Raw genomic sequence first — 13673 nt, forward strand, 5'->3', positions numbered from 1 at the left:
GGGAGAGGGAAAGAGACATCAGGTTTGAGACAACGGGGTTTAGAGATAGCAAGAGGCCACAATAAAGTAAAGACATGTCTCTATGATATTGTTTCTTATTCACAAAGAAAGGCAGGATGTATTGTAGAAAGGACACTGCAAAGATAATAAAGAGGGAGTGAAACAGACCTGCAGTTAACAATAAATCTCCTAGACTGGGCAAAAAGGTAGAGCTGGAGATATAGAGGAGATTTGGAGTGGACGATGAGGTTAACCCAGCATGCTGACAGGTGCAGAGCTTTAGGATGGAAAGGATGGATAGGCCAGAGACAGATAAGAAGAAATGAGGAAGACTTACAGGGGAGGCACAGGGCTTTTGTTTTTACTGCTCTCACACCAGTCGGCATAAGAAATGGTTACAAAAGGTACAAGACAAGTAGTAGATACATTTTCTGACTCACTGAGTTTTTGATGACACCTCAACTCTGCAGCATTTGAGGACAGGAGGACGGTTGCTGAGGATGATATCTTTCACACACCCACATGCACACACACGCCAGTTTGTATTTCTACTCACATTAGAACTTTGTATTCACTTCCAATCATTTTATTAACTGCAGTTATCCCTTATCCCACACTCCAACAGTTATCCCATAACTAGAGTTATGGGATAACTCCAGTTATCCCATAACCAATACCAGTCTATTCCTAACCCTAAAACTAAACCTGAACTCTAATCACATCTTAATCCTAAATCTAAACCAAAAACAACACTTTGCTGGTCACATTGTCGCAACAACTGTTTGGAAAATGGTCCTTTTTAATGCATTAAAAAAAGAGGTCACACACATAAGCACACACAAACACAAATACGGAGCATGAGAAGAATTTCAACTAGTTCAAACTGTTAATTCAATTAACTGGAAATGCAGCAAGTCCATTACATGTCAAGCTGAAAAGCCTCAAAGCACAGGATGTTTTTAGACACATTGCAGGCGTTGAGAGACTGAATACAACTGATTCTGAAACCTGAAGCCTGGCCAGCTCTGTTGCACTGCGGTATCGATCCTCTGGGTAACGGAGAACAAGACTAAAGGTTCCACCTCATCAGCCTCACTTCCTCTGAATTCACCTAGTCACTTAGGTGAAACACAACACTGCACCAAAAATCTGTGTCTGACAACAGTTTAGGATAAGCCTCATCTCCCACCGTTCCCACACCAACAGGCATCTTATTCTATCCTTTATTGTCCATGGAATGATATAATAATGACAAAATAAAACTTAAAGGTGCATTTTGACAATGCAAACAAGATGTTTCCCTCACACTGAAGAAATGTTACTGATTCAGCATCAGCAATTGTTCCACAACAGCAGGATCTAGAATCCAACTAAATAGGCTGGATCAGACTAATACAGCTTTATTTCTACATGTGAAACTTTCATGATTTTTTTGCTCCTGCCGTTTAATTGAACAAGACGTATGAAAGCAATAACAAAACCATTTTTTTTAATCTCTTGGGTTTTCTGATTTATGAAAATCTAGGACATTTAACATGAGTCACTGGTTATTTTTTGTTTGGAAAAAAATTGCTAATTAATGTTGTTGCTTGTTATGTTATTTAAAATTGATAGCAAAAAAGCTAAGTGTTTAAGGGTTTAAGACGGAAGACAGTTAAAATACAGCGCTGCAAAAATTCAACCGGCAACAAAACTGAACAAATCCCTGATTAAATAATACCACCCTGTCGGGGTCATTTCTGCAGGTAGCTGCTAATGTCATTTGGCCCCTTGTTTTGTAGTTTGTAGAGATAAAGTTGAGCAGTAGCTCCAGAAAACTTTGGTCCTGAAAAAGAATACTGCTGTGGAAACAAATCTGGATAGTAGGTAAGAATTATCTTTAGACATGAAAGTGGCTATATGGGGAGTTATGTTGTGATTTTTTTATTTCTTGGACAATATTTCGATAAGGGCAAAGATTTAGGTCTTCCTAAGTCTTTGCGAGCATATGCATGTTTGTGTTGTATATGAGTTCTTTCATACTAAGTATGAGCTTTGGTTGTGTAAGGAGCGTTCTGGATGTGATGAAAGCGCGGCTGGCAGTGGCAGAGGATTAGCTTCCGCTGAAGAAACGTGCGAGTCCGTATGTGTGTTTTGTGTGGTGATTGGCATTAGGAATCCATCATCCTAAAACAAAGACAGATTTCTCTATTGTATAAACAGCTGGACTCCTCGGTCTACCAGCTTCTCTGTCTTATCTAAGCCGGCCATCTGCTTCACAGGCAGCCGCAGGTCACTGGAAGCACAGCACACTCCACAGTTGGTCCAAACTGGCAACTATAATTGGACTTGTAAAAGATAACAGCAGTAGATATGACATGATAAACTGGCAGCACATTTTTGCAGTTTACACTGTGTGATGATTAAGTCCATGCACTTAGCTGGACAGCAGACAAACAATACAACTGAATCAGGCACATGAGATCGAAAACACAATAACTAAAGCACCCCTAAAATCTAATAACTTAATTGCAAACATGAAAATGAAACAATGGGAAGCAGACCCTCAGCCAGCAGGAGTTGAAACTTGTTTTAGCTTTGCTGTTGTATAAAAAGCAAGTATTTTACTTGTAGCATGGTACATCCTACTGTCAGGTAGAATTATCTACAATATTGTCTAAAAAAATGTTTTAGACTTTCTGTAAGAATACAATTTAGAAGTAATCTGACACACAATTTTATTTTCTAGCAACATATTCCAAAAAGGAGCTCTAAAAATAAAGTTACATCTAAATCCACAGTCGTTAGATTTCAAAATTATGTTCTCTGGAAAATTTCTACACCATTTCTCATTTCTTTATACACTTTTGGAGTATCAAGGCTTTCATGTGACATTTGGAAGCCTCAATACATTGTGTATAAAGAAATAAGTGGAGTTTAAAGTGGTCTGAAGCAATCAATAGTTCATCAGACTTTCTGGTGCAGTATTAGAGTTTTTCTTTTGAAATGAAGAAAGTGTGAAAGCAAAGAGACCTTCAGAAAACCTGGGGAAATATTGCTCAAAACAACTTTAAATAACTTTCAAAGGCTACAAGAAAGCTCTGTGAAAAGCAAACTTTTTTGTTTCACTTTTCCTCTTTACAAAGGTCAAATGTAATTTGTTTTGCAATTTATAGATAAATACCTTTGTAAGATTATCAATATAGAACTGAAAATCTTGTTTTTATTATCCTTGCCTCTACAGCATGTTTTATGTTGATTAATTTCTTCTGCTTTAAAAATCGATGTGTTTGGTCCTGCAGTTTTACTGTTTAACATCAAGTAGAAATTGATATAAAGTCATATAATCTATAATAAATGAGTAAGTTACTAGGCATACCAACTTCTATCAACTTGGACCCTCTTCTGCCATAAAACTGTGTTTTCCTTCATAACACATTCCTCAAAGGATTTGGTCAAATCAACTATCTATGATTATCTAGACATGATTTATATTATGATATGTTTCTACCATACAGTAGATATGGTCTGTCAAACTGTATTTTGACAAGACTCCCAAGTTTCTTAGATTACTGAATTATTAAAGCTGAGACAGTGCTGTTGTGTATTTGCAATAAAAAAAATCATTTTTGACCTTTTGGATGTAAAATGTCATCATTTCATTCCCTGTCCAAGGAGACGTATGTCTCCGAGTTGAAGATATTCCCTCAAGATGTTCCCGAAATGTCACATTCACAAGAATGGAGAAAATCGAGGTCACAGTAATTTTGACTTTTAAACTTTTACAACTAAAAGTCTTTTTTGGAATCGGAAAAATAATCTTTTTTCCGATTCCAACTGAACAGTTGTGCCAATTTTGAAAAAGTTTCTTAAAGGTGTTTTTCCTGACCTCTTTTAACTGAAAAGGACTTCAGACTCACAATTTAGATACAAAGAGGTAATAGAGTATTTCAGGTCACATCAATTATTATATAAAGACATCTTCAAGATAAAAAAGGTGAAATATAGCTAAAAAAATGCAACCACATTCATGCACATATAGGCAGTAAAATAGATGTAGAAGCACAGATGCCTAGAGAAGCTGTGATGTTAAGTTTACATGATGACCATCAGTAGATCTCTGCCCTTAAGCTACTGCTGTCTCTCGTCCGTTTACCTGAAATCAGACTCCAAATAAAGTTTTTATTGGAACGATAAATTAGACTGTTACTAAAAGTAGAATTGAGTCAGCAGGAAGTAGGACGACACTCAACCGGGGATAGCCACTAAGTTACAAAAGATTTCAGTGAGTCTGGTGGCATCTTGCCTTTCATAAATAATAGAAAGCAGTAGATATTGACCAGTATTGTTTCTGTGCCACAAATAGGCTTTTAGAAGAGGTAAGCTTTAAAGATTTTCAGAATTAGATTGAAATTGAGATATTAATAATTAGTGAGGTGTTGATGCAAGCAAAGAACAGCCAGATTATGAGTTAATTATTCTGTTTTCTCAAGAAAAATAAACATTTGTATGTTGTAGAAAAACTGATCATTTGTTTTCTTAGAATATTGACACATTTCCTATTAATCTGGAATGTTTTTTTATTGTAACAAAATCATTACAGCATGAAAAGTAGCATGTTTGACCTCTCTGTCTCTCTCTCTACTTATTACATGTTTGAATTGTTGCAAATAAAGGTAACTACCAGAAAAATATGGAACAAAAAATGTTGTGTTCATCACTGACACACAGATGTGGCGAGGGTACAAAAAATTACTGAACTATAAAGAGAAATACTTCAACATGTTTTGACTCAAGAGTAGTCACTATGTAATTATCGGACTAAGAGTAAAAAGTATTCTGTATGAAACCAATAATTAAAAAAACATATTTGTTCTTCTTTCAGTGAAGTTACTCATGGTGGATAATGTATCCAGAAATTTTACTCAAATAAGTGAAGTAAAAATATTACAGAAGTAAAAGTAAAACATATAGTGTCTCTTAAATCAATGTGTTTTCCAAAAAGTTACTCAAGTGAAGTTTACTGAGAAGCATAGGTAGCCACCCACCTCCACTGACACAATAGGTAGTTTTATTCTCACTGTAAAGGATGTTTGTTGAAAAATAAAAGTTTTTCGTCATACATTAAAAAATGTAATTTAATTACTATATTATTATTTCTTTATTTATTTTAAGACAACTATTTTTTTTTTTTTTGTTTTTTGCTTCTCCATGACAAAGGCACGTGAAGTACAAAGGATCTTATTGTGTTGTTGTTAGTGGGCAAATGGATCTTGAATAAATTCTTCTTTTCCCCTGAAAATCTTGGCCATGTCTTCTGGTGCAGTGTACCAGAAATAATATTGTGATTTAGGCAGACAACTTTGTTTAAAGATGCAGGGTCTACACATGCTACTCTTGAAATATTAATAACTAAAGGTAGATTACAGTTTTTTAAACTGAATCAAAGATAATAATATTCAAAAGACACAAATCAGCATTGCTTTTATCTTTCTCTGACTGATTTAAATAGATACAGGATGCACTAAACACATTTTGTTTTCAACAAGATTAAAGTGCATCTACTGATAATTAGATTTGTGTATGGCTGCAGTACCATTTGGATTTATTTTCAGAAAGTAGGTATTGTCTAAACATTATGCAACTAGATAATCTATACAGGCTATATGTAGCATATTATACACATTGTAAAGATTTGAAGAAAAAAGGGTTAAATATTATAATTGACTACTAATAACATTCTGCAGTGCACCCCTTGAATCTCCTCTAGCAATAAATTATTAATTACTGGGATGATTTTCAAATGGTACAAGCAATGTGTAACATACAATGTGAGCACGCATCAGGGAAGACTTACAACACAAAGTTGTAAGTCAATGTTGCCTTTTCTTAATTGCAATAAATAGGTGATTAGATGTATAAATGTTTTGGATGCCTAAAGAAATCCACCTAAATCCAGTTACGATAAGAAGGATAATATAAGATAAGACCGTATTAGTTCCAGAGGGAAATTCTTTGTTACTCCTGTCATTTCCACTACATAAATTAATGCCAAAGCAGAGTTTTGTGGTGGGAGGATGATAAACATTTATTAAAGGTTATATTCTCACTGCATTTGATTTAAACCTTTCCCACTCTAAACTCATTGGCCAGGTAAATCTTCTATTAACTTTTAGCAGGGGTAATTTCAGCTTGGTGAAAACATCATCACTTATTTTGAATGTCATCAGGTTTTTGAATGCCTACTATTCAAATAATATTCACTAAGGTTATTTGGAAATTAGTCCATTTAATTAACTTTTATCTACTAAATTAAACAGGCTTTCGCTTTCAGAGTTTGTGGAGGTGGAGAGAGTAAATGATCTTCTTAAACCAATGGTGTAGCAAAATATCTTCTGCTTACCTTTAAAGTAAAGAAATACTAAAGTCTTTTACTAAATCCAAAGTTTATTACAGATATATTTCTAGTGGGCATTCAGTGGTTTGCACTAAGGTATAAACTGTAATCACCATGACAGAATTAGTGGTTGGAGTTTGTTGCTAAAATTCGGGCCAATGAGAACGCTTTGGGAAGACAATAAATGTTAGAGCTGCATCATCCAGACCCACTTTTAGTTGTAATGTTCTTAACTGGGTAGAACAGGTCCAGTATCAACCTTGCTGCTGGGCCTGAATGCTTATGAAAGCAAATTGCTTAGGACCAAAAATATACTCTTGAGATTTTCCCCATTTAAAAAAATCTAATTACTTCACATAAAAATAATGGAGTTAGCCTCCACTCTCTCGACTGGTATTTTAAGATTTATCTGCTGTCAGCTTCTATACTTGTCAAGGTTCAGCTCAGAGAGACCCCGGGACAGCTTAAGTGACACTTCAGTTTATAAGATCGAAGAATATTGTTGGTCCAGTGACATCTGAACATGGGTGCCTGGTGCAGTTTTGCAACCTTGACCCTCTGAAATCATCCCATCCTCCCATCTACTGTTTATAGCTACTTGGACTGGAAAAGTGATAAATGTGGAAATCACATATATTTCTTCAAGGTGCATTTTCTTGCAAGTTTAACCAAATGTAAGTTCTTTCTTACACACACACATGCGCACAGACAAGGCTTTTCTTTGACTTCCATTCGTTTTTTGTTAATTTCTGTTGCCTAACCCTAACTCTAATGTAAACTCAATTCATAGCTTGAGTATGAATTGAGTATCCTGGCCCAACATGAGTATTTGCCACAACAATGGGCCTTACAAAGAGAAAAATGTTTGCATTGTAACCCATATTAGGACATTCTTTCCTTCGCAAAAGATCCTGGGCTCCATAAATGCGTACACACTCACAGCACGCAAAGGTGACCTTCAAATGTCCACAAACACCTCCGGTGGTTATTAGAGGCGCATGCACTCTCTTTCAACCCACTGTCACACTCTCCTCATATATCTTACATTGCGCACATGTAACCCAGAGACAGATTATTGGAATAGTCCATTAACAGCCTGTTCATTTACAGACCATGACCTTTTTTTGCCTCCTTCCTCAGCTTGACTTATATTTCTGTCTTTGCTCCTCATGCTTTAGTATTTTTTTCTTCTGTTTTTCTTTGTATAATTCTTTTATATCTCAGATTATTTGTGTTGTTGTTGTCTTCCCACTTTAGGAGATGTGAATAGTTTTTTTTGTTTTGTTTTTTTTGGGCCAACATTAGTAAAGCTTTTACAAGACAGTGGCACTAATATAATTTGAGCTTCAGCTATATACTGCAGATTTATTATGCTTAAAGCAATGTGCTGTAATGTTTTAAAGCAAGCAATGTTGTCCCCATAGAAACAGAGAAGATACAGAACATTTCCAGGTAAATGTGAAACAAATAACAGTGGTAATAATGGCTGCTGTGTTTGACATAAAGCTAAATATAAATTTAACTCCATCTGTACATATGGAAGTGTCTCCACAATTTCTGTTCATGAATTTACCTTGCTGATGAGTAAGTCTGCAGTGATGATCAACCTACTGCATCACTTTTCTCAGGCAAACACAGTAAACAGTCTGTAAGCAGATCTACTAGTATTAAAAATTCCCTTTGTTATATATTTATTTGTTATTTTGCCTTTTTCAAAAACCACATACTTTAATTCGAAAAAGAGAATAATTGACATTATCACCATATCATTTACATTTTTATGGTTCGTGGTACGTAAACTGTATTGAAACTTTAATTTAACTAGTCATCCTCTTTTCTGCGTTACATTTTTTTTTCTCTGCCTCTCATCTCTCAGCCCTCCTGGCTGCTACCTGTCCCCCTCCAGAAAACAAAACAAGCTTCCTCACTCAGGCCCTCCCTCTCTTCTGAGACTCCAACAGATAGGTCCTGACAGAGCAGACAGGCTGCAGGAGCCACTGTTTTAACAGCCATTACCGAGATGGACGTTGACATGCTGGTTTGCCTGCAAATTCTCCTTTCTTTCTCAAAATCTGTCACTGTGTTTGCACAAACGGTGATTATGAAGGTGCACTGTGAAGAGGTGGCAATTTACCAAAGACTGATGAAAAGAGTGGAATTGGTCATGCTGTCTGCGGTTCATGTTTTCATTTTAGGCTCAAATTGGCCGCAGAGTATGGAGGAGACATTTGTTTATTTGTTTCAACTAAGGTAAATGGTGAGAAGCATAAGCTCATGCCGAGACTAAACGATCCCAGAGCTGCATAATAAAAGACATGATAATAGCATCGCAGATTGAATGTAGGATCTATGACACAATAATTCTTAAGCGATAAAGAAGACATCATATGTTTGTGTTATGACTCCGTACAGCACGCATCTCCAGCTCACCCTCGTCATTTCACTGATACAGATCTACAGCAGGATTTCCCAGGATGTTAGTTCTCTATAACACTTAAAAAATAAGGCTCACTCAGTGTGGTGTGAGATGGCCTCTATGATCTTCAGTCCGACTTATCGCTTTTCTTTTAATTGAATACAGCTTCTTTGCCTCTCCACTTGCTTTATTTCACAGTGATAAACCTGCAGAATGCAACCGCAGCGGCTGTCATCGAGAAAAACAATTAGCTATTCATGATAAAGGCCAAATCCACAGCAAATATTGCACTTTAAACATGAGGGTTTATGCTCCTATCTATTTTCTTTGTTTTAATTTGGAGCACAGCCAGATAGCGGGCATAACAGATGACTGTAATTATGAGAAGACAGTGGAGAAGGAGTATTGGTTAATGTTTCGCATATTGCCGAGCTGCACTTTGCAGTAAAGGGGATTTGTTTTAAGTGAAGCAAGTAATGAGAAGTAGCGGCAATGTAGAATTGCAGTATTATGTTTGTCTTGTTAAAATACTAATGATGACTGTGTTTATTGTGCCATCTGTTCTGGATTTAAAATGTCAAATGGACTTACGGAAAAATAGGATTAGTTCAAAAGGACCAGGTAAGGTCTTTCACTCCACTGGGTTTTATGCACCCTACGGTTAAAAAGGCCAGGTCCTGTCAAATCTGAAGAACAAGACTAACATATTCTTTCCTGTGTTTTGTTTTTCAGCCTAAAGCAACACCAGCAGTAAGTCAGACCACACGGGAAAGAAGAAGCAACGAAGACAGATTGGGAGAAACTACTTTGGAAAAAAAAGGACTTCGTACCAGAAAGTAGTGCAGATTTACTGCAGTGTCTCTGCTTGCGTACGTGTGTGTGTGTGTATAGGTGTGTGTCATGGGCATCTATGCACATATCTAAAGTGAGTGTATGTAGGGAATAACGGTGTGTTCATTTCAGTGTTCGAGGTGTATTCAGCACGTTGTGTTTGATTGTTGAACGGCCTGAACGATCTTCAGAAGACTTGCAACTGAGGATTACCACGTAGTTCCTCTGTGAACCACAATCATAAATTAAACTGATGTCACTGCATTACCCAGACTGGTAATAATCATGAAGTTTATCGCCACAGAACAGGAGTACTAATAACTCTGTGATTAGTGGTGATCCAGGTGTTCTGACAGTGATTTGAGTCTGGATATGATCCTTTATGTCTTTGTGTTTCTAATACAGTGCCTTGCAAAAGTATTCGTACACTTTGAACCTTGTCCGATCTTCTTACATTAAAACCACAATCAAAAAAGCATTTATGACAAGTTTAATATAATATTCTGAGTTGGAGGATCTCAAAACTCTGACATCTTTTTCCTCAGCATAACTACTTCAAGTCCTGTGGGCCATGTCACTTTCCGCTACACACATCCAGAAGGGAAAACTCTCTCTATGTGCTTGATTTTCTTTTCAAACTACTTCAAGCTTAGTCAGATTTGATGGGATGCAATTGAACTTAGTATTCAGTATATTAGAGAATGTGTTCGGATGTGTTTCTGTTGGAAACCTTAAAGCGTTGAACATACTTTTAATTAAGTTCACATTTCTCTATATTTTTTTTTTCTATTGGTCTCAAGTTCGTTTCTAAAACGCCATGCCTTAATTCATTGAAAGCACAAAAAAACCTCAGAATTAATAGAAATAAAAGCTTGGGAACATGAGTCTGTGTGTAATTAATCTACTTTCTTAGTGAAAGTTGAAAAATTCAACTTAAAAATGTGCTGATTTATTGGATATGACTATTTATAAGTCTTGACACCAGTACAGAATGTATGTATATGTGCATGCCACACTTCTCTGTTTCATTTACAGTTTTTAAAGCCATCCATTGTTTTTCTTCTACTTCACAATTATGCAGTACTTTGTACAGATTAATGATATAAAACCTTGATAAAATGTAAATGTTACAGTTCTGACATGGCAAAACACGAAAAGCTTGAATGTGTACGTCTGCTTTTGCAAGGCGCTGTAATGCAGCGATGAGTTTGATGACGGTCAGGCTGTATGCACGGTTCACTTTCAGACCACTTGAAACCTACTCAGGCCCAGACTTTAAAGTCTAAGAGCAAGAAACTCCCCTGTGACCTCAGCCACGACTGACTGCATGACTTGCCATAGCTTCAAACAAAGAAATGTTTTTGTTTTGAACATAGCAATGCCTGTCAGTGTTGTGGATTGGTCTGTTTTCAATATATGTCTCCCTCCTAATCAGAATCTGGAGAAAAAGGGTAAATGAGCAAAGAGACTCTGAGTTTTACTGTTGATGAGAATCTGTGGATCATCTACTGTTGAAAACATTCCCACTGCACTAAGTATTGATGTCAAATGCAGGTTGGAGGTGACAGAAGCTCTCTCTGTAAAGGGCAATATGTAGATAATATTTCTATATTTTATTTTGGTTGCTATAGCCAGAGGAAAACAAGCTTCCCTCCATATTCATGTAGCACCTAATACAACTGGGATTGTTTTCGATGCATGCAACCATTGCATTGATTTGCGTGTATTGCGTGTTTTGACTGTAGTGCTGCTTTTTAGGAATAGCTTTGTAATGCATTACAGCATATGCTTGCAATGGAACTTAAAGGTCACTTTCAGAAGTGATTTATTCATCCAACAACGGAAAACAGTTTGATACTTAGATATTAGACCTGTCACTGCAGCATAATGGCCTTGTGTTGTTTCTTCTGCCAGACAGTTTTAATAGAGAATTCAAAGCTTCTTTCAGTGAACAAAGATGGGATGGATGTATTAGCAAGGAGAATAGTAGTGACTCTTATTTTTCTATCAGCTTATGGAAAAACTAAGAAGAAATATCCTGAGCTGTCACAGTTCCAGGGAAACGTTTACATACACTCATCATTGCCATCTTTTGCCCTTTAAAATCCATATTTAAGCTGGATTGATCAAACTAAATTATCACACAAGTGAACAAATATACTGTTTATTGTGGATTTTCTTAGATCCAGATGTTGACCGATTCAAAAATATACATTTGATCTTGGTCATATTTTGGTTAGAATATTGCACTTGGAGAAGATCCTCTTTCTAGCCATCAACAAACTTCTTGCATAATTCTCGCTTGATGTTGGGCATCTTGTTTTTTTTCAGAATTTTTGAATCAGATTGAAAAATAATTTACAACAGGTTGAAAATTTGATGTTCCTGTTTGTCTGTTTTATCCACCTCCAGGCCAGTTTTGATGCATATTTGGTATCATTTTATGTTGGAAATTCTAGTTGTGTCCATGTTTCAAAAACCTTTAAATATAGTCAGAGACAACACAAATAGAATTTAACACAAAATGCATTTTATAACGGAGTAAAAAATGCAAACCTACATGGTCCTGTGTGAAAAAGGTTGTTTTTGTTTTCTCCGTTAATTCTATTTCCACCACAGCCGAGACTGTGTGAAGTTTCAGACCTTCACACTGACTCCTCCAAATGTTCGCACCACTGCAGCTAAAATAGCTTAGCCTTTGTCTCCTCGGACCACAAAACTTCAGAAGGGATTAAAGAGCAGCGCCGTCTTTCTTGGTCGACATCTATTTATTGAATAGTAAACTAAAACTCCCTCTGGTGAAACTGGTGCTCCAGCAATTTTCAGTGTGTTATTAGCTACATAAAGTCTGTTGTCAAGATGCAACTTGTTATTTGACAGCGTGCATATTATTAAGCATGTGTCTATAATTTGGACAATTTCCAGATTAGAAAAATAAAATCAAAAGTTGTTCATATATTTCTTGTTTATAAAATATAATCATAATCAGCAGTGATTCTTGCACTTTGCACCCATGTGCCCGCAGCAATTTTAGTTTATCAGAAAATCAAAGATTAATTAATTAATCTATTTGACGCTAGTCTAGTACTTTACAGGTGACACAACCAAATCAGTAAGTGCATTAGAGATGATTAAATATGTATCAGATTCTTTTTAAAAAACTGCGAAATGGCTCTGTCGCTTTGTACTAACTTTGAGAGTCATTGGTCATGATGTAAAATATCAGGGGATGATCCTTACGTCACTCACATAGAATTGGGGGAAAAGGGAAGTTGTCATATCATCAGCTGAACCATGTTGTCAGGTGCAGCTGACAATATTTTCTTTTCCGCTTTTTAACGTTGCCTGGCCCCAGGTCACGCCGACTAGGTGGGGACAAGCGATTAACGATATTGATGCTAAGATAAGTGTATGTAAACTTAAAGACTGGATCTGCATTTTGGTTTTAATAGTGTGAAAAAAAAGTAAAAACTATTTTTTTCTTCATTTTCTTCTTTTTATTTGTTTTTACAATGAGCAGCGTTAACCACTCTGAACCTGTTTTGGAAAGATTTCCGTCTGAGACGTGGGGGAGTTACAGTTTTTTTAAGCAATTGTGCCGTGAGATCAACAACCGTGGAGTGTGGGCTTGAAATCAGATAGTTTATCTATGAAAAAAGCAGTGTGTGTTCTTTAACAATAGCAGCAGGTGAAACTTGTGTTTTAAAAAGAAGAGTTTTGTATTTATAGTGTTTATCTGCACTGAGCCAAGAGTGGTAATGTTTCTTATTCTATTAATGAGAATTATAATATGCAGGCACTGGAATAAAATCATTTGATGAGTCGTGTTTTCATGTTTTGTTTGTTTTGTTTTGTTTTTTGTTTGTTGAAATAATAACCTGAAAATGTGATGAAGGACCAAAATGCAGCAAATTGCTGTGTGTTTACCAATAGGATTTATGATGGGAGATGTTTTTATTATGAAATATGCAGTTCTTGTGATACATATACCCACATATAATCAGAAAACTGCCAAAAAAAAAGTCTTCAAGCTACAGCTGGGTTATTATT

The 13673-nt window shown here is 36.1% G+C and overlaps 1 protein-coding gene across 1 annotated transcript in view; it reads left to right on the forward strand.

The window, feature by feature from the left end:
- The window catches only part of zgc:171482 (zinc finger protein), a 58232-nt gene extending 44786 nt beyond the window's left edge, over positions 1-13446 (forward strand). The window contains exon 7 of the mRNA XM_055030086.1: positions 9525-13446. Within this exon, the coding sequence (XP_054886061.1) occupies positions 9525-9546 (22 nt within the window). The 3' untranslated portion in view covers positions 9547-13446. The remainder of the gene's footprint in view (positions 1-9524) is intronic.
- The last annotated feature ends 227 nt before the right edge of the window (positions 13447-13673 follow it).

Source organism: Poeciliopsis prolifica, unplaced genomic scaffold (assembly GCF_027474105.1).
Source record: "Poeciliopsis prolifica strain line A6 unplaced genomic scaffold, Auburn_PproV2 SCAFFOLD005, whole genome shotgun sequence".
NCBI classification, from domain to species: domain Eukaryota; kingdom Metazoa; phylum Chordata; class Actinopteri; order Cyprinodontiformes; family Poeciliidae; genus Poeciliopsis; species Poeciliopsis prolifica.